Source organism: Kwoniella bestiolae, chromosome 1 (assembly GCF_000512585.2).
Source record: "Kwoniella bestiolae CBS 10118 chromosome 1, complete sequence".
In the NCBI taxonomy this organism is placed as follows: domain Eukaryota; kingdom Fungi; phylum Basidiomycota; class Tremellomycetes; order Tremellales; family Cryptococcaceae; genus Kwoniella; species Kwoniella bestiolae.
Window position 1 is genome coordinate 8,092,896 of NC_089241.1, and position 20,852 is coordinate 8,113,747.

Below are 20,852 nucleotides of genomic sequence, written 5' to 3' on the forward strand. Positions count from 1 at the left end.
TATGAGCAGATGATCAGCTTTGGGAGATTCGTTGCCGACATTGACAGACAGTTGCTAGATGTCATTGATAACGTCAGCTCCTACGCTACACTTCTTTGATTCTTGCTGCAATCCTTGTGAATGCCCATCGCGCAAGCAACATCCTTTAAACACTTTGAGAATACCTTTACATTATATTATTTTTTTTACTTACCTTTTCTACATATCCCATCACTCATCACCCAATCATACTTTCTACAAGAAGCTTTATCTTTACTCGTTAGCAGATTATTCAAGCCACAGCTCTGCCCACACCTCGATTGAACATACTCCACATCATGCCCAGAAACAGAATCATAACTGGTCCCTCCAACGAAGATGATGGAGTCATTATTCAGCAGTTCGTCATATACAGTCCAATAGAAACTATGTCTTTTCACTGACCACCACTCACAGGATGAACGAAAAATTACTCCAGCTCCATACCACCATCGGAATCCCCTCATCTATGATATGCTATATTACTCGTCATCATGATTTGAGCAAGAACCCCATTGCTTCCGAAGTTCACCACGTATTGTCCTTAGGGAATGTGAAGGATCCTAGAGCAGCTTTGGATCACGCCGGGGTGAGGAAATTGAGTAAATCTGAGCAGAAGAAGGTCAAAGAGTGAGTGCTATTTTCCTGGTTCCAATTCCTTCGCCAGAGCTTAATCAGTGGGTCGAAGAAGTGAAGCTGATGGCATAACAGCACGTATTTTAGGAACCATAAGAATCGTATTCAGGCCGAGGTTGACTCGGAATCAGACAGAATTAGAGGGTGGAAACTTATGGCAGAAACGAATGACAAGCTCAGAGCAGTGAGTCATCCATCTGTTCAGTCGAGTCACATCATCTGAGCTGACGTGAGCAGTATTTCGGTGATATCGATGATCGAGCGCTGTTTGAGATATTTCATGTAGACCTTTCGAAACATTACGATATTATTAGACATTTGTGGAAACAGGATCTTACAAATGAAAGGATTGAAACAGTGTCAGGAATAGTTAGGTGGAGCTACGGTGAGCATAGACGATGAACGGCATTAGGGGATTGTGTCTAGTGAACGCTTACTGCTCCTCCTCAATCAGGCACAGCATTGGGGTATCTGGCTGTTTCCCTGGCATCCGAGAAGAGAGAAACTTCGGGATTCTTAGAAAACATCATATCTCAAACCTACGATCCGGTCATCAAAGATTTTAGTGGTCCGGCAAGAATGGCCAGAGAGTGGTTCTCCGGACCATTCATCACAGCTGAATTGGCACAAGGAAGGGGTCTTCTACCTTTTGATCCTTTCTGCCGAGCATCGTATCCAGCAGCCGTCTCAATGCGAAAGCACGATGCGAACTTGGTGGATGAAGTCTTCGAGAAGATCTGTAAAGTGAGTTGAATAGAAGAGAGTGAGGCGTCAACTGAATGTTCGATAGTCCTATGGTATAGATACGAATCGAGGAGTTTTGGAGATTACAGCTTCACCCTACGACTACTCAAGACATCACCAAAGAGCTGTGGGTTTAGGAATGAAGATGATGCACGATATCAGTAAGCATCTACCAAGAATGCAAGAAGTGGACAGTTCAATTAACGATTCTTAAGTTTGTGAAGTTCAACAACGAACGAATAGAGTTGCCGGACCCGTAGGGCTCGTTTGGCAATGTATCGCAGACTATCTCGACCGAAATGCATGCTTAAACGAGAAAAGACGGTTCGTCAAGAAAGAGCATTTGATTGCGCTTGGCAAGTTAGTGTTTTTCGGATTCAGACCGGGACCATTAATGCCACATGACTTGCTGACAATTTTAAATTGCCACAGACTCTGGGTCGCATCTGATAAGCCAGCTCCCCTTGAAATGATGCAGGCAGCACCGGAATCATCGCAAAAGAAACTGCGAAGCCAAGACACCAAGGATAAAGCTGTGAGTACTCGTAATATTCGCCTTGAAAGCCATTCCAGCTGCTGATGCTATCTTATAAACCAATAGATCGCCGCTTTCAAAGAACACGAAAAATCGTTAAAACGAGTCCAAGGTCCAGCTGCTACTTCACCAGTAGGAGACGATGATATGGATATTGACCTTTAGTCAGGCTCAGATCGTAGAAGGCGGCATGGTGAGAGAATTGACTTTATGTACAGTATCGTATCTGTTCGGGAATAGCTTTGGAATATCACATTCTCGTACATCAGAAAGAGTAGAGTATGAGCCGAGAGACTTCGAGCCAAGCCTCCTAGATGTACAATGTCAAATAACAGATTGTACATATACGATATGAATAGGTCACACCCATGCCTTTGCAGCTAACGAATAGTAGATCACCCAATATTGTCCAGTGCATTAAGAGTGAAGATTAATATTCTATAAACATATAAACTATCTCTCACTTCGTCACAGTCCTCCCAACTCTCCCGATCTCGGCTGCGGTTCAAAACCAAAAGCGGTTCAAAACCGATAATTCAACCTCTTATCTTCTTTGCCATTTCAGGAATCTGGCAGCAAGGAGGAGAACTAAGATGTTGAAGACACAATAACTTATCATGATACCTATGTCTCTTCCCCTCGTCGAAAAGGATATTTCTAATGGAGCGAAGAAGCTCTGCCCGACTCTGTATTGACAGAATTGACAATCAGAGGTGGCATCCATGTTGTTGATATATCCTCCGACAGCTTGGGCGTAGGTACCAGCGTACTCCGCACAAGTTTGTCCTGCGGGTGGGGCTAGAGAGGTAGAGGAATTAATATCAATATCGTTCATGTAATTCAAAGGGTTTGTTTAGACTTACAGAAGATATTGTATTCGTTTTCCCTACATACGACCTCCACATCTTGAAGAACAGTGGATACAAGACCACTGATAAGTCGAGTGAAAGGATCGAGTTCGTACATCCAGCTTCGCCAGAAGTAAGGCAAAGTAGCAGGAGGAGCGGTAACACCACAGAACAAGGAGAAGAGAACGAGTAAGAAAGGATTGAAGAGGGCAGCTACCAAGATAGAAGGTGATAGAGCGGCGACAGCTTGTCCTAACGTCACAGCGTATATCTCGGTAATGAGGATGAACACAAAGAAGACACCGGCTCTGGAAGATGCATGGGGGAACCCAACACCGTAGTAAAGCAAGAGGAAGAAAGCGACAGAGCACATAAGCGAGTAAGGCATTTCGGCGATCAATTGAGTGAGCGCAAAGATGGTGGACGAGTACATCTTTGACGAAGCTTCTCTGTTGAATGTCATTCGACTCATGATATACTGAGGTTCGATTTGAGCCAAGATCAAAGCCGGTAAGATGGTAGCGAAGAAACAGGCGAATACTCTGTACTGTAATGACTGAAGGGAGTTGTCCAATTGCAAGAAAGTCAAGGTAACGACTAAACCAATAGCAATATGAGCGAACAATCGAGTCCATTGGTAATCTGCGTTTCGCCAAAGAGCGACGTTGGTTCGGTTGAGCATCGTCTTGAGTTGGAACATGAAGCTGGTAGCGTATTCGGTGTGTTTACCATGTTCCTCGACTGGTCTAGCCAGAGCATCAGCTTTAAGTTGTTGGATCTCTTCCTTGACAGTTTGGAATTCGGGCGAGTTCCTCCATTTCTCTCCCCAGTCTCCTCCGATCCTCTTTCTGGATCCAGCACCGATAGCTTCCAACATGAATTCAGCAGGGTTGGCATCGTGAGGGACCTGAGCACCGTTTCGTTCGAGATAGTCAATCAAGACCTTGGAGTCAGGGCCGATATCACCAAAGTAAACACATTCACCGCCTCGTTGCAAAAGCAAGAGTCGGTCGAAAGATTGGAAAAGCAGGGCATTGGGTTGATGGATGGTACACAAGATCTTTTGACCGGCAGCACAAAGCTTTTTGAGGAATCGAACGATGTTGTAAGCGGATTGACCATCAAGACCCGAAGTAGGTTCATCAAGGAAAAGCAACAAGTCGGGTTTAGCAGCCAATTCGACACCGATAGTCACTCGCTTTCTAGCTTCGACAGAGAGACCGTAACCTGGGAAACCAATCATAGCGTCCGCGAGATCTTGCAATTCGAGCAATTCGATAATGTCTTCACAGTAAGCGTCCTTCTCGGCCTGGGGCACCTCTTGAGGTTGTCTGAGATAAGCAGAGTATTGTAAAGCTTCTCGTACGGTGGTGGTCCATTCGTGGGTATCTTGCTGCTCGGCATAGGCACAACCTCTTTGGAAGTCTTTACCGATCGGTCGACCGTTCATAAGCACATCACCACTGATGACACCGATATTCTTCCTAGCAGCTAAGACATCCAACAACGTAGTCTTACCAGCACCTGAAGCCCCCATCAAGGCAGTAAGAGAACCAGGTTTGACGTAACCGTAGATCTCCTTCAAAAGCTGTCGCTGACCACCAGGAACGGGAACAGTGTAGTTGAGTGCCTCCCAAGTGAAAGGTTCAGGTCGCATTTGCAATCCCGAAAGATCTTGTTCCAATTTACCTGCTCTGAAAGCTTCCTTCCTTTCAGTCAATCTACCGTTCTTTTCTTTCAGATCTTTATCCTCTTTCTTGTACACGTTGATGGAGAAGTGCTTGGCACCTTGTTGCAAGTATTCGATGAAGAACATTTGTAAACACATGAAGAAGATGAAGAAGCCGATCAAGATACCGTAATTTCTCCAGATGTGGGATTTCGAGTACGAGTAACCAGCGTTCATGTATGCAGAACCGCTGACAGCTCCAGATCCAGGAGTGGAACCCACCAACGAACAAAGTTGGTTGGGTCCAACTTCATCGGGATAACCGGTGATACCAGCTGCGGGGATGTTGTGGGGGATGATGTAGTTGGTATCGCACGTCAAGTTGATTCGGGAGAACTCGTTGGCAAAGATCGCTTCGTATCCGTATGAAAGAGGGTTGAGGTAGAAGATCCAGAAAAGCCATCGTTTCATCTGCTGGACGGGAATCATATAACCAGTGTAGGTGACCATGAACGAGATCAAGACGGACGCAAGTCGGGCAGCAGTGTTATAATCGGTCGTGGCGACACCCAAAGTTCTGAAGAACGCAGACATGACCATAAAGGTGGTGAACACGAACAGGAAGAACATCTACAGTCGTGACATCAGATTAGCCAACGCGGTGATTCAGAGGTGGAAAGTTAAGAGACTCACGAAGAAAGCACCACCAGAAGAGTATAGACCACCCATGAAGTACAGGATCAGACTGAATATGAAGATGTTCGAAGCACTATAAGGCACATCTGCACCAACAGCGGCCAAGGCGAAGGCAGCAGGTCGGTAGAATCGATATTCGTTTTGACGGTACAGGACAGATCGACCCATCATTTGAGAAGGCAATTCAGAGAACGACGTGAGAGCATTGAACAAGAGACCCAAGAAAAGAAGACCACCTCTTGTGAATGCACCAGAAGCAGTTTCAGGAAGACGGAAGTAGACGGAACCGACGATGAGAGCAATGATGATGGACGTGGAGTAACCAGTGTAGATACCGAATTTGTCTTGGAATTTCAGCATGAGTTGACGTTTGGCGATGGTAAGAGCCTGAGACATGAATGGTACGGTGTATGGTGATTTCTTGCCAACACCTTTATGCTTTTGGTCACTGACAGCCTCTTTAAATTCGGTTCGAACGTTATCGTTTTGGTGGACGAAGGCTTTGTATTCCTCTCTTTCCCTGGCCATTCGAGAGCAAATCTCACTTTCGAGATAAGCCTTCTCCATAGCTTCAGGAGTTGAGGGCACATCATTCTCGCTTCTACCTTCAGCGAATCGTCGTTCGTTGGGATCGGTACAACCGGACAAGTAATCGGCAGAGGTTTGTCGAGGCAAGTCTCTGTAACCCAATCCCATCATGTAGTTTCTAGCTTCTTTGGCAGGTCCGAAGTAGACAACGTGACTGTCGTTGAGCACAAGGACTTTGTCGAATTGATCATAGATACCTTCACCGGCTTGGTAAAGGGATACAAAAGTGGTTTGACCCATGATGTCGGTGAGCATTCTGAGGGATTTGGCGTAATCCAATGCAGTGGATGCATCAAGACCTCGAGTGGACTATATAGATTTATTAGCATAAATCTCTGTTCCGTATTAGGTGAAGCCTACTCACGTTATCCCAAGAACAGACGGTAGCACCTGAACAAAACATTTCCGCGATCGAGACTCGCTTTCTCTCACCACCAGAGACACCTCGGACGAAAGCGTTACCAACGATAGTGTTGGCGGTGTGCTTAATATTGAGCATGGAGAGTAGGAGGTTCAGCATATCCTCCTTGAATTGGGCATTGGATACACCTGGAACCTTCTTCTTAGGTGTTTTCAAGGAGAGCGCGAATCGGATAGTCTGGGCGACAGTAAGGGTAGGGAGGTGATCATCGTCTTCTTGGTTGTAAACAACCTCACTATGAGTCGAAGAATTCGTCAGTACACGCACACATCAAACGAGATATGAACAGGAAATAGATTTTCGAACTCACCCAGCATATCTCTTTCTCATCTCTTTCCATTGTACACCGGCGTATTCTACATTACCATTAACCTCGAGGTAACCATCCCTTTGGTTGGTGATGGATTTCAGGAAAGTTGAACAACCTGATCCTGGTCTACCTAAGACCAAACACATTTCTCCAGGTTTGAGGATACCAGAGTTCTTGAACAAGATGGGCTTGGGTTTGGGTGCGAATGGGTTGTAGCCGAATACACCCAAGAGATTGATAACGGGCATCATGAATTGTTCGATGACGGCGGAAGAGAAGTTTCTAATGTTGATCTTCATTCCACCAGCACCGATGACTTCCAGATCTTCCCACACTACTCCAACATCCTTTCGCTTGATACCAGCCTGATCGTAGCTCTCTCTTCTTGATCTCAAGACCTCAGCCAAGTCAAACTCTGCTTCGTCGGCTTTCTCCTTCTCAGCATCGGCAGCTGAAAAGTGGGAGATCTGTCGTTCAGGTCGGTTCGAAAATGCAGAAGCGATTGATCGTCGGGTGGTAGGTCTGTGCAATTCTGCTCCCTGACTTCGTTGCGAGATGGAAGAGTATTTTCGTTCTAATGCATGGAACTCCTCCTTACCCTTGTGAATGGATACATGGTGAGGTTCAAGATCCGCTACTACATCTTCTGACGAATCGTTTGCGGTCCTCTTGGGTTTGTTTGAAGAGTGACCATGGGGGAGATGAGGTCGGTAGTGGTGATGATGATCGGCTTTTTCCGCATCGATACCATCAAAATGCTTCTCACCGGTCTCCTCTTCGGCCAAGGTGTTACCGGAAGAGGAGAGGTCTCCGGCATGATCATGATGAGCATCGTTGTTGTTGGTAGTGGTGGTAGTGGTGGTGGTAGCAGGTGCGGCTGATCCAGCGGTGGTCCCGATAGGAGCGCCCAAGTTGAGATTGCTGGCTTGTGCGTGTTGACCGTCCGACATGTTGACGTCGACCTCTTCGTCTGGTGTGTTTGTTGTATTGCTGTTATAGATCTTACTGCAATGGGGTGTGGATGTTGATATTGGTGTTGGATATCAACAATGCACTGCTCGTAATACTTAGCTGTGCTTTGTTTGCTTATTCCGATAGCAGGCAGGCAGATTCGAAAAAAAAATTATAGGTGAAGAAGACGAGAAAAAGGAGAATAAAGGGAAATCAAGATGATGGGAAATGAGAGTGAGGTATGTATATATATGTAGGAAGGAAAAGGGGATGATACGATGCGGAGTAGAGAGGGAGGAGAGAAGAAAGAAACAAGGCGATGAACGAGTATAGAGTACAGTAGTATCTACTATCACCTATCACCGAGGGAGTGAGAAATGGTTCGATTCGAAGATAGATGCAAAGTTGATTACTAACTCTTTCATCACCAAGACCCGTCATCGTTGACCGTCGGTCCCGAATTTTAGTATGTTAGCGCATAAACAAGCCAAAAAACACAAGCAACCACCAGACGACGGCTCCGATTACGTGGGTATCCAACGGACAAGCCCAAAAAAAAACAATTTCAGGAAATATTGACCTTTCTTGCTTATGCACCTTTACATAAAGGCATTTTGACCAAAGTGGTTAAAGTCCCCGATAACCACCATTTGTCGCATGCATGTATGTATGCTCGTGTACACTGCGAGCGGCTATACTCGCAAACCGACTGTACCCCACTGCAAAGGAGTGCTCAGTCTGCACCAGAAGGTAACTGTGACCGTCGATATGTCTTGATCTTGATCATGGTCATGGTCATACTGCTGTCCTCATCTCTGCTCGGATCCGGATCATCCTCATGAGTCGATAGCAAACCTCCACATCTCCGTCCGATTCGCCAATTACTGCCAACATGAGATAGACCCTTTGCTATATGCCGTCGGGTACCATTGGTTAACGCACAAATGCCAAGGACTGGGAATCCAATTATCCTTTGATAGCAGCGTAAAGCCGAGCCCACATGCGTGCGCCTGGGCCAAAGGTCGAGACTGTTTTTCCGATTGTTTACTCATCGGCCCCCTTAAGGTAGTACAAGACAACGTCACGTGATCGCATTTTATCAATCATAGGCCCCCGGTATGTCAGCTTCACTCGATCAGATTACTCAGTTTTCCCATGTTCATGTACCGCATACCGCAGAGATTCACTTTAATCTGCGCCAAGCTGGCTACTACGTTGACACTCATCACCAGGTGACGTAGCTCCACCTATGCGTGCACCATGGGCTAATCCCATCGTTGATCATCAATCGTCGGTCCTGCTAATCAGCGTCTCAGCGATGATATGAACGGCGACTGACCAAGTGATCGGTGAAGGAGCAGACCATGCGCGCTCCCTTTCGCATGCCAAGACTCGACAGACCTCTCTCTCCGTCGGTATGCCCGTAGGTCGTCAGGTCAACCGAAGTACAATCACCGATAGAGTATACCCAACGATCACCGAGAGAAGACCGCGAAGTCGTTCCACACCCAACCCCACCGGTCATCGCATCTTAATCACATGGCAGGTCATATCGACAGCATGTCCTCTGAGCTGACGGGCCGTCTCATTACTCGTCATCTATAGCTGTTCATGACAGATACTACGCTATTCCTACACTGACATTGCCCTCACCCTAATCAAAATATCATACTGCATATCTCAACACCCCTCCCTGCCGAAATCCGATTTAGGTCCACCAGCATCACCCGATGAACTCTCAACTTGAGCAATCACCTCGTTGTCCTCCCTGCCATGCACATGTATCTTCACTTCCCTCACTTCCCTTCGGGCCCTCATCACTGCCTCTCTCACCTTCTGCTCAACGGCATGAGAATCGCGAACGGTCATTGTGGGTGGGACTGTTATTGTCAAGTCTAGGAGGGTTTGACCTGGACAGACACGCAAAACGTATGTCAGCTGAGCTGTACGAACATATTTGCGCTCCTCTCACCCCTCACCCTGCCTGCGCTCTGTTCCTCGCGTCTGGTTCTCGCCTGTTACGCCCATCTTCCCCACCGTCACGTATGTCCACACCTCTTCCCGACCTTCTTCCCCAGTCCGGCTCACCTCTCTTCTCTCACACTCTCCCTCTTGCGTCCTCCCCGCCCCCTCCTCTCCTTCCCGCCTTAGGTCTGCCTCTCTGCCTGATCCATCCCATCCGCCCTGACGACACGAGATTCGATCTCGCTCCGTCTCAATCTCTCCCCATCACTACTCAACTCCGTCCTCCGTCTCCCTTCCCATCTCCCTCCCCACTATCCCCTCTCAGCCTCGCTCCACTTCCACAATCCCCCTTACAAATCGAATACTCACCTCCAGATTTGACCCCCCTAACATTCCTAACCTCCAATAGTTCCCTCCCGTCCACCAAATCATTGACTATCCCGAAATACTTCTGCTTCGTCGTGGCGTCCACACCGGCATCTAACAATTCCAGGAAAGCAGTTTTGGACAAATTGAGCCCCTGTTGAAGGATGAAGAATGATACTGCCAGACCACCTAGGGGATCGAGGAAGTGGTACCCGCCAAAGGAGGAGCCGAGGATTGAGGTGAGAGCTACTAGGGATGTGAGGGCGTCTGCTCGGTGGCTATTGCGATGCATCAGCACACACTCCGATTCAAGCAAATAAAACTGTGAGAATTGTTGACAGAGGGTGTATTCAGAAGACACCTTAGTTACTCACTGCAATGCATTGGCTTTCAATACCGGAGAATGTTCCTGAGCAGCCACCTTGGCAGTAACTCTATACAGCCATTCCTTGACTACCACACTCCCCAGCGCAAACCATGCAGCATGTGGATTGAGTATCGCTCCAGATTCTGCACCATGCACATGACCATGATCATGCGAATGGGTATGACCAGCCAGGGCAGCGTCTGCCGCACCGTGTCCGTGCTCGTGGGGTAATGCCGAGGGACCATGAGAATGGAACATCTCGAGCAGAGGGGAAGGGACGGATGATGGGAGCCAGTGGCCTAGGGAATTGAAGAAGGTGCCGGGTGGGAAGGTCTCGAGGTATGGTAAGAGGGTTTGAAGGAGGAGCTGGAATGTTAGGAAATTGGTCAGACCGTGCCTCCCGTGAACCGGTTTGTCTGTATGGATATGTTGAAGATCAGAGAGTAATTAGTTCGAGCCTACTCACATGATATGAATGCAATCCAATGCCTACTGCCCCTCCCACAAGAATCACGCTCACACTGAGCGTACCAAAGGTTTCGAATTTACTGTATCCCCAGGGGAAATTATCTGTAGCTGGTCGCCGCGATATACGCCACGTAGCGAGGGTGACGAAGTCCTATAAACCATTGCCAGAGATCAGTATGACATCGCTTGGCATCCCAATTATGATTATTGATATAGCTTATATCGCAGCCCACTCACACCTAGTAGATCCGACAGACTATGCCCCGCCTCAGCAAGTAGCGAAGCTGAGTTCATCCATATACCTGCTGCGCCCTTCGAGAGTGTCAAAGCTATATTCGATCCCAGACCTATGCACATACATATCATGTCAGATCTCAGTCTGTACGAGCGAGGTCATATGATACAAGAGAAAGTGACCCACCCAACAACGTTATCCTCGTACCTCTGTCCAACTTCCCGCTAGATATAGCCTGCATGATCTGTTCAGCTCCTTCCGAGTGATCGTGCGCGTGCGTATGGAATATCCCGTGATGCTCGTGGTCATGATCATGACTATGACTATGACTATGGTCGTGACCGTGTTTATGTATCTGTGTTGAGGATGTATTTGAAGATGGTGATGGTTTGGTCTCGCTCGAATGTGACCGACGGTACATCTTCCCAGTACTGTTATTGCGCTTCGCACGATGACTTGATGAAGAGGATGGTGTTGAAGATGTGTAGTAGGTTGATGATGAAGATGAAGGTAATGCTACAGATACAGATATAGGTTTTATATATCTCAACGTTGATTTACTTGACGAGGCTGCGCCCACTCCCGCTGCGCGTTGGAAGGATGATGCTCGCACTCGCAGCAAACACGTCGCCGACATCCTTCCAATCTTGATGTTTCCGACCTAAAGAATGCTATGCGATGCTGCGCTGATTGCTGTGTCCTATATACGAGGCATGTGTAAGATGGTGTTGGTATGCTTTGTCTATGATATACGATATGATAAGAGTCTAGTGGTATGATGGTGACGAATAACCAGTAACAGAGTGGTGGTTAATGATCCGGCGGAGTTAAGCCGGGTTGATCCGAAGAAATACCATACGAGAATCCCAGTCAATCATGAACAACAGAATTGTCATCGCTATGGTCCAAGTCTCCCTTTTGCTGCGAGAATCGCTTCGCCTCAATGCAAAGCACAAAGCACAGAGACGACTTAACGTGGCGATTCCCATATATGAGTAGTCTTGCTGAACATGCCGAGAGGCCATCATCATCTCCGTCAATGAGAGGATCACCCGCCATTTTCTCATTCATTCAACCAAAGCAGCATCCATTAACCAAATTTTGATATACAAGCTTATTCCTCAGTCTCTTCCATTATCCCCGGAATGTAACAGACGTAGGAGTTGCGTGTTCGCGTACGACAGTTGGTGACGACATTTTCAAAGTTTGTAAATTCATCATTGTCTATATGTACAACGTCTGAGCCTATGCAAGTACTTGACATGGAATCATCAACCTTTTCCTGTAGGCCGTCACTCGAGCACCACCTCTACACATTCACGCAGATTGATCACCTCAAGTGGCAGATCGAGATAGTGCACGGAATTTAAGACCACCGATGGCGTCCATAGTATCAGAGCTGACAGGAGCGACTTTGATGCCCGACTTCTGCATGAGATGCTCGTCAGCGGACGGTGTGCCTTCCCTGGCAGAGCTGGTTGGAGACCTCTCGTCTTGGTGCGTAGGAGAGTCGGCAGAAGCAGGATCTGGAAGTGTCTCGACAAACGATTGGTCGATTGATGAGGTTTGAGTGGGATCAATGTCGTTCGACTGTGATAGGAATGCCTTGTCAGCCAGATATACAGTACTCAGTTGATCAAAGAGCTGAACGGGAATCACAAGTACGCACATGATCATCATCATCATACTCATCTTCATCATCATCTTCTGCCTGTTCCCTGACATCCCTCTCCTGGTATCTTGCAACCCTCTCCTCGTACCTAGCTCTTTCTTTCATCCGCAATTCTTCCATCAATCTCTCGGGATCCGTTCTGCCTCTTATCAACCTACCCCAATATCGCCCTTCATCTCGCAGCGCATCAAACGTCCAGTGACCTTCTCCACCTACGATCATCTCAAATATCTGATTCTCGAAATCGACGTAGTAGGCATATTCGCAACACAGCCAGTTGTCCTCGAAATCTGATGAATCGATGAGGTGTTTGAGTTCGCCACTGAGTATAAGAGCGAGACAGGGGGCACCTTGAACACCTCTGAGCAATTGAGACCAGTTCATGTGTTTGTAATAACGTGATGAGAGTTCGTGCCTTCTTTCGAACTTCTCAGGATCGTCCATCTTATCTTTCTTTTCGTAAGAGTTCAAATGGTATTCCCTGGTAGTGTATAGCTCCACAAGTTCCTCGGAAGGTAATTCAAATTCCTCGTCTACCCAGGTGATCTGCGATGTCAGAAGGCCCACCAGTCAGCGAGGGTCCATCGAGCTAGTCAAGTGGAATATTTAGGACACTCGCCTCGTCCAATCGTTCGATCATCCGTTGTCGTTCTTCTGGTCTAAGTGCGGTAATGAACATGACGATATCGACACCAAGTTGATCAGGGAAGGAGTCATAGTGATTGTAGCACCCTACTCGTCTACCTCGGATGATGAATCCGAGTATTCCTGCGGTTCCCATTGTTGTTTGGATATATTTGGTGAGGACGTGTGGTTGTAGGTTGCTGATGAAGTGTTGATCAAAGTAAGGTAGATTGTGAGCAGAAATGTTCCAATATGTTTGTATGTATGTGAGCTGATGAGATAGTTGACTGTAGTTGACTGTAGTTGACTGTAGTTGCATGTGCTTGACGATGGTTGACGATGGTTGACTGTGCAGTATCGTGAATGCTTAACTGACGTACTACAAATTTTGTATGTCTATGCGTATGCAGTCTGTTTTCTGTATAAATCATCATGATGATATGGGTATGTACAACCTACAGTACACTGGAAGATGTTACTACTGTGTACAAGAACCAATTGCCAATTCTGGCGTGCTGAATACCAACCAGCTCCACTTCCTCATTCTCATCCTCTGCTGAGTGGATCCTTCAGTTCCAAGGGCTATCTCTCACTTTGCCGCAGTGGAAACAGAAGCTTCGGAAGGTTCACTCGTCTGTGTTCAATAAAAGATATCGTCAGCCCAGATTCTCCCAACATCGTGAACGAGAATGAGCACTCACTTTCTCGCCAGCTTTCTCCTCATGCTCCTCATGTTCTCCTTCCTCTCCTTTAGCTCCTTCCCCTTCTTCGCGTTTCTTCTTCTTCTTCTCCTCTTCCATCTCTTTCTCCTTTCTTCTTCGTTCGATCCCCCTGTCCCGCTGCAGATTATCATCCACCAATTTACCCCAAAACCCAGAATTCAACTGATCAAACTTCCAGCTCCTCTCTTTCCCGTCGTCCATGAGAAAATCTGCTTCTCAAAGTCAATCCAGTAAGCCAATTCGCAGAATAAGCCATCTTCAACAAACTCGGTACTGTCGATCAGGTGTTTCAAGGATCCATCCAAGATGTAAGGTAAACAGTATGCACCCTGGATCCCTCGACAGATGGCGTAGTACCCATTCGGTTGATCTTCATAGTGATGGTCTTGGGTGATTCTCCAGTAATTTGGTTGGGTATCTCTCATGTGTTTCTCCCAAGTTGACAGGTGGAAATCCAAGGATTTGTACTTCTCGACGATCTCGGGTGGTGCGTCGGATCCAGATTCGACCCAGATGATCTAGACATGACAGATCGTATCAATCACATATCAAACTGTGCATATAAGTCAAGTCAATGCGCTCACCTCCTCGAGTCGTTTAACCATTGATTGGATTTGTTCCGGAGTAAGACCGAGGATGAATTTGACGATTCCCACGCCCATGCCCTCTGGGTACGAGTCGAATTGGACGTAACACCCCCTTCGTTTGCCGCGGATGACGAAGCCGATCAGTCCCCGAGTTCCCATTATGAGTGGTATATGAGTTTGGATGTGGATATAACAATGATGGTTGAATGTTAGGAATGGTAAGAAAAGTGAAAAGAGAAGTGTTAAAGGCGACTCGAAATATTCTACTGTAATTGTATGTATTTTTCCCTTGCTGACTGTGTTGTGTACTTTTGATGGTGGATAGTGAATAGGTTGAGTGAGGTTGACGACGCATTGTTGAGTCGGGGTGAGTCAACTTTTGATGGTGATGACGTAAGGTAACATCCATCAAGAGTGGGTCTGTGCTCTAAACAAGTCGATGCCATGCATTGAAGAATACAACATACCGATAGTACAACATCCATCCATCCATCTTTACATGGTCTGCTCCAGCTCATCCAAACTATTCACAATGATCTTAGCGACCTTCCAGTTCCTCCTCCTCTCAAAGACATCTTTGATCCAATCCAACATCTCTGAACTATCCCTCGGCGTGACGTTGTTGAGTGTCTCTATGCATCCAGCTTTGACCAGCTGCCACGCTATCAGGACAGCTTTGAATGCGAATATGGCCATCCACGGTGCTTCGTCCGATACGTCCATCTTGGTATCTAGGTATGTGAGGAACCAGTTGAGGTGTCGGTCGACAGAAGCTGCTACCATCGGTGAAGAGAAGGTCGTAGAGGAGTTACTCAGTCGTGCCCTGCGATGACAACCACGTGTCAGATCAACAGGTAGTACTTTACCTCATGATGATGGAGTGATAACTTACGACGCTGCCAAAGCAGCTTCCAAGCTTCTTTCAACCACTCCGTTCGTGTGTGATGGTGACCAAAGCAACAACTCTATCATCGCTGTATGCCACGTAGCTTGCATAAGTACCGACATAGGTGAGGAATCGATATTACTCTGGACAACAGGTTCAAAAGCGGTGAGAGAAGCGTGTAGAGCCTGTGTTCATTGAAGACCTATCAGCGAATGATCATACCATTTTGTATCCGTGATGTTATCACTCACCTCAAACCTCTCTATACACACTTTACCAGTCATAGTCGACCAACCCGACATCTCCCTCACACTACTCAGCAAAAACAGAATGACCACCAACGACCCGTGCGCATCGAAAGCAGACATGTCTAAAGACTGGTTGGGTGTCAGGCACGATCTAACAGCAGTCAAGTACCGCTGCGAAGATTGTTGCTGTTGATCGTTGATCAAAGTGCGATAGGCCCATTCGGAAGAAGTGGTGACGTGCCATATGTCCTCGGAGCATGGTAGGTCATGTTTGATCTCTAAGTGGGAGATTGTACGTGGAACTGAGAGGGTATGGTACCATAGCACGTCGAGGTGATACGCTGCATACAAGGTACTGTGGGATGATATTATGGTCAGTCTGTATTCATGAGACACTCTGTATCCATGGACTACTACGCAGTCAAGTAATCGACCTTCGTAGCATGATAGATTGATGGCATACTCACCGCTTATGACTCTCCGCTTTGACGTATTGTCTCCATAATGTCTCCAGATCTCCCGAATTGGCGGACTGAGTAGGATATGGATCCGTTAACCCTCCTGTCCTGGCGAGCTGACGAAGGAAGACATCGAAAAGTCAGCGATTACAGGATCAGACAAAAGCTATCTTGGACCTTTGTGTGGTACTCGACCTAAAGCAAGAACTCACCTCGATCAACCTATTATGCATCCTCAGGCCATACGAGCTATCCGTCCCCGCAGAAAACATCAAAGCGTGAATTTCCAGCAATAGATACGACTGAATCACATCCAATTTGAACGCCCCATGATCCAACTCCTGATCGTTCTGCTCCATCGCATCCAGTAATTTCCTTCCCCTCGTAAAACAGTATTTCGCAATTCTACTTCCCTCCGTTTCGTCCTCGCTAAATTGCATACTGACGCTCAAGATTGCCATCAGGAGATACTCGGATGTTTGGGCGATACTGAATGTCGGTCGATGGAGGAATGGGAAATAGCCTGATACATGCTTAAAGAATAGGGATACGCCCTTGTCGACTGTATCTTGCGATAGGAATATGTCGGCTGTGGAGGAAGAGGATAGGGGGGATGTACGCGAGGTGACGGTGCTGGGTCGTCGGTTTGTGGAGTTGTAGTATGTCGATGCGGAATCTGTTTAGTATGTAAAGATATTAGCGAGATACCCAGACATATTGAGAGAGGTGTGGGTAATTGAGTGTACACAAGATAATGTTATGAGCACACTTACGATCTGCCTGGAACTGATCATACCCTTCCATCATACTCAGCGGAGGTTGAGTCAGCAGTGATTCGATCCTGAACATCTCTTGTGTCGGTATAGTACCTGAGTTGGAAGACAACGTTTCATTGGGCCGTAGAGACTGACTATAACTGCCTGAAGCGGATAAATTCGAGTTGGAGTTAGGTTGATATGGCGCAGAAGATGACGAAGAGGGAGGGAAGATGGTCGAGTCCAATTGACTGAGATCATATGAGAAGGGCTGCTGCTGCGTTGGTTGTGATGATAGGGAATCTATCTGAGTGGGTATGTCCAGATCCATATCTATAGACGTCCCCACAATATCATCCTGTTTCGGCGGACTGATATTATCCTTATCCTTGGGCGTGGTGGGCTGATCGGGGTGCTGTTTCTTTATATGCCTTTTCCTCAGATCCCGCCTGGCGAACACCTTGATACAGTAGAAGCATGAGAACTTGGTATTCTTGTCAGAGGGTCGATGGAGCAGGGAATGTCGTTTGAGGTTTTCCTACACTCCCGGTCAGTCTTAGCCTGCGAAGTACGATGGGGGCAGTATCTTACATGTCTGGTGAACCTCCTCGAACAGATCATACATTGGAAAGGCTGTAATGTGACATTGTTCCCGTTACCATTTCCATCGATGCCGACCTGGGAGATCTCAGGCGAACTTTGCTCGGGCGATGAACTTCCTCCTTGCATATTGAGCGAAAGCGGAGTGTACAATTGATAGTACAATACACGATTGATTTTCGTTCGTGATACTGACTTGGGCTTGTAGTTCGAATGATATGTGTTGTTGTGGTGTATTAAGGACGATGCGATGATGTAAAGTCCAGACACAGCGGTGAAGTAATCGATTCATATCCATTAGACGTCGACTTCGGTTGAAATGTTTTTGTTACCAGTATCTTACTGCGTGCGTCCTGCTTATCTTCTGCTTTTTCTCCCTCTGCATGCCCTGCCACCTGGGGTACCCACAAATCGCAGGGAGCTTATGAGTAATAACGTATGCCTTTTTACCCTGAGAGACCTGCAAGTAGGATACAGCACATATCCGACATTGACAGGTCACTTGATCCGTCCGGTTTTCGGTCCGGGTAAATATTGACAGCTAGCTGCTCAAATCTGGACATCCATAGAGGAGGGGGGGAAAGAGCATGAACGTCCGTCGATCTGCGTTCTCATGGCTATCGCTGGGACGAAATGTACATGATATCTCAGCATCACCAATTTGATCATGGCCTCGTCTCCCGAAAAGAGCTCATGTCATCCATTACAGGGCTCTGAATCTCAGGGGAAAACGATGGACGAATCATATTTGTGGCGAATGCAATTCATGGTTGGTCTCGTTTAGAGATGCACCATGGGAATGCCGCGATAAGGCCATGAAACCAGTAGCAGGCAGACTGAACGAGAAGTCTAGTAGTGGCGATAACATGTGATGCATACCAAACAAGAAATTCGACCTCTACTACCACTATGAACCAGTAAGACAAGGACGTACAAAATGAGAATCTCCGAGATGCACAAAAATCTGACAATGACTGAACTAATTTAACGAATACTATATTTTCCTCTCATACTCCTCGCAGTTACAATGGCAATCCTGGAACATGTAGATATATACCCTTGATCTTTCTCAACATAGTTTTCTCCCAAATCTCTCTGTGAAAGGTTTTCTCCGCGCCGAACTTAATAACCTTCGTATCTCCATCCCATATCAATCATTTGTTGAGTAACACCGTGCTTCATAGTCTCCCTAGCTCTGTCACCACCGGCCTCGAGTTTCTGGTTCTGTCGTCTGAGATAGAACTTGTAGGCGGTGATGGTGGTAGCGAAAACTACACCACTGGCAAGAACTACAGAGTCATCATTCGTGTCAGCGTTGCATCTTTTGTCATTCAATCAGCGAAAGGCAACATACGAGCACCGAAAGCGGCAAAGTACCTTGGGCCGTTGTACCACAAGTAGGATGTCCAGATGTTGGAAGTACCTCCGATGGCGTTCATCATGGCGATGGCAGCGGCTCGTTTGGCTACTGGTCGAGGCATGTGGTGGTTGATGGTCTTGTAGAGCAGCAGTTGAGGACCGACTATACGTAGGGAGACTTCAGCATGATATCTCAGTGACTAATAGAAGAGGAGGGGAAACTCACCACTTCCGGAAGGCATGAAGATCATGGCAGTGTAGCGAGCAGCAGTGTTGGTAGTGGCCAAAGAAATGATGTAGGTGATTGAAGCGAGGCAAAGACAGAATAAGATGGGGGTGTACATCGTGTTCTTTCGCTATAACCAGACGGTGTAAACAACTGTCAGCATATCTTTCAAGACCGAGATGGCAGTGATAGACAACTCACGTCACTGTACCAGGTCAAACCACAGTAGAAGAAACCAGCGAAGACGTAAGGAGGGGCAGTGAGAAGCAAGGTGTTGATGGAGTTGTAACCAAGGGTCTTGACGATGGTAGGGAAGAAGTTGGCAATAGAACCCATACATTGAGACATCATGTTCATGAAGATAAGGGCGTAAATCTGGTAAAAAACCCTAGAGTCAGCAAGGGTGGCCTGCGATGTATGAGCGAATGGTGATCACACACCTTTGGATCTTTCAAACCAATGAAGAAACCTTCCATGGTACCGATTTGCTCGTTACCTTCAGCAGCACCTGCTTCTTTCTCAAGTCGCCATACAGCCATGTCTCGTTCAAGGGGCGTGAGCATCTTGGCGTTGTGAGGGTACTCGGGCTATATGCCGCGCGTCAGTCAGATATGTGACCTAACAGACTCCAAGGAAGCAAGCTCGAAAGCAAGTGCCACTCACCAAGAACAATGCGAAGATGAGACCAAGACCAACGGTAGCGACACCTTCGATGATAAACAACCACTGCGGACACATGAATCGTCAGCGCCCGATCCCTGAAGATAGTCAGACGATGCAAACTCACTCTCCAACCTCTGATACCGTGAGCTCCGTCGAGCTTGAGGCATCCAGCAGCGATCAAACCACCAAAGGCGTTACCGACTTGTTGACCGATATATAGACCTGCAATCCTTCTTCCGAGCTCGTTCTTCTTGTACCAAGCGGAGAGGAGGTAGATAACACCTGGGAAGAAGACCGCCTCCACAGCACCCAAGATGACTCGGACAGCGAGGAGAGCTTTGTAGGACTGCACAGCGGCGGTAGCAGCGGAGATCGATCCCCAAATGGTGACGGCGGTACAGATATAAGCACCAGGTCGGGTGATGTGCGAGATAATCAAGTTACTGGGGATCTGGAAGGGCAAGTAACCGACGAACAAGATCGAGATCGAGGTAGCGAATTGCTGAGTAGTCATGTTGAGATCGTCCATGATACCTTGCAGTTTGGCAGCGGACAGGTTCTGTCGATCGATATCTGCGGAAAAAGACAAAGTCAATAACGACGCGCCAATCTGGTTCGAGCCTGACTTACAGTTCAAGATGTAAAGTACACCGATGATAGGGCTATGCGAATTTGGTCAGCCACGAAGGCAGCCTTCCAAGTCTCCTCTTTCAAGTCAAAATAAAACCTACAGAATGACCATGTCGGCCTTTCGGACAATCTTCTTCTCGAGCGCGTGTCGTTCGTCTTCTGTCAAAGCTCGAAGACTCTCAGGCATACCCACGTTGGCATCGTCGACACTTTCGTGTAAGACTGCCAACTCGGCATCCTTGGTATCGTATTGTTTCGTTTCGAGGTTGTCCGCCATATTGGTTGGTGATCTGACTGGATTGTTTGAAGTTGGGAAGAAAGAAATGACCTTTCTGAAATCGCTGATAGGCTCGACCTATATATGTATCAGAATTCGCACTATCGCCACATATCCACTGCGATGACGGGGAGACCTTATCATGAGATCCAAAGCCAGATATGGAAAACCTGGGGCATCCGCATGACCCGGGAGGTGCTCTCCTCCTTTTTGTACGAGATATATCTATTTATTGTTTTCAAGCTGGTTGGCTCCTCTATCTGTGATCGGGTTTTATGCTCAGGTTAAGCACCGGACCGACAAACTAGGTGTTTACGTTGTCTTTAAG

At 47.1% G+C, this 20,852-nt stretch overlaps 7 protein-coding genes across 7 annotated transcripts; 1 reads left to right on the top strand and 6 right to left on the bottom strand.

Annotated features, from left to right (window-relative positions):
- Nucleotides 1–436: 436 nt before the first annotated feature.
- On the top strand, nt 437–2,098 carry I302_103026 (uncharacterized protein; the record flags this gene model as incomplete). The annotated part of the gene is made up of 8 exons (XM_019188395.1): nt 437–648; nt 730–838; nt 892–1,039; nt 1,109–1,398; nt 1,445–1,559; nt 1,623–1,758; nt 1,831–1,933; nt 2,000–2,098. 8 exons carry the CDS (start codon nt 437–439, stop codon nt 2,096–2,098), a joined length of 1,212 nt encoding a protein of 403 aa, XP_019051273.1.
- A 379-nt stretch (nt 2,099–2,477) lies between these two features.
- I302_103027 (uncharacterized protein) lies at nt 2,478–7,415 on the bottom strand (the record flags this gene model as incomplete). Its single annotated transcript, XM_019188396.1, has 5 exons — nt 2,478–2,731; nt 2,797–5,080; nt 5,144–6,043; nt 6,099–6,390; nt 6,466–7,415. The coding sequence occupies 5 exons, from the start codon at nt 7,413–7,415 to the stop codon at nt 2,478–2,480; spliced, it is 4,680 nt and encodes a 1,559-aa protein (XP_019051274.1).
- A 1,681-nt stretch (nt 7,416–9,096) lies between these two features.
- On the bottom strand, nt 9,097–11,058 carry I302_103028 (uncharacterized protein; the record flags this gene model as incomplete). The annotated part of the gene is made up of 6 exons (XM_019188397.1): nt 9,097–9,326; nt 9,751–10,025; nt 10,122–10,480; nt 10,581–10,733; nt 10,820–10,929; nt 11,004–11,058. The coding sequence occupies 6 exons, from the start codon at nt 11,056–11,058 to the stop codon at nt 9,097–9,099; spliced, it is 1,182 nt and encodes a 393-aa protein (XP_019051275.1).
- A 1,094-nt stretch (nt 11,059–12,152) lies between these two features.
- Nucleotides 12,153–13,270, bottom strand: I302_103029 (uncharacterized protein; the record flags this gene model as incomplete). Its single annotated transcript, XM_065869603.1, has 3 exons — nt 12,153–12,407; nt 12,487–13,035; nt 13,109–13,270. 3 exons carry the CDS (start codon nt 13,268–13,270, stop codon nt 12,153–12,155), a joined length of 966 nt encoding a protein of 321 aa, XP_065725675.1.
- A 432-nt stretch (nt 13,271–13,702) lies between these two features.
- Nucleotides 13,703–14,581, bottom strand: I302_103030 (uncharacterized protein; the record flags this gene model as incomplete). Its single annotated transcript, XM_019188399.1, has 4 exons — nt 13,703–13,747; nt 13,815–14,044; nt 14,110–14,353; nt 14,420–14,581. 4 exons carry the CDS (start codon nt 14,579–14,581, stop codon nt 13,703–13,705), a joined length of 681 nt encoding a protein of 226 aa, XP_019051277.1.
- Nucleotides 14,582–14,917: 336 nt separating this feature from the next.
- Nucleotides 14,918–17,498, bottom strand: I302_103031 (uncharacterized protein; the record flags this gene model as incomplete). Its single annotated transcript, XM_019188400.1, has 7 exons — nt 14,918–15,245; nt 15,315–15,493; nt 15,560–15,911; nt 16,024–16,130; nt 16,227–16,690; nt 16,788–17,307; nt 17,361–17,498. The coding sequence occupies 7 exons, from the start codon at nt 17,496–17,498 to the stop codon at nt 14,918–14,920; spliced, it is 2,088 nt and encodes a 695-aa protein (XP_019051278.1).
- A 993-nt stretch (nt 17,499–18,491) lies between these two features.
- Nucleotides 18,492–20,524, bottom strand: I302_103032 (uncharacterized protein; the record flags this gene model as incomplete). Its single annotated transcript, XM_019188401.1, has 9 exons — nt 18,492–18,658; nt 18,724–18,891; nt 18,955–19,084; nt 19,156–19,329; nt 19,395–19,541; nt 19,618–19,680; nt 19,742–20,190; nt 20,248–20,279; nt 20,349–20,524. The coding sequence occupies 9 exons, from the start codon at nt 20,522–20,524 to the stop codon at nt 18,492–18,494; spliced, it is 1,506 nt and encodes a 501-aa protein (XP_019051279.1).
- Nucleotides 20,525–20,852: the final 328 nt, after the last annotated feature.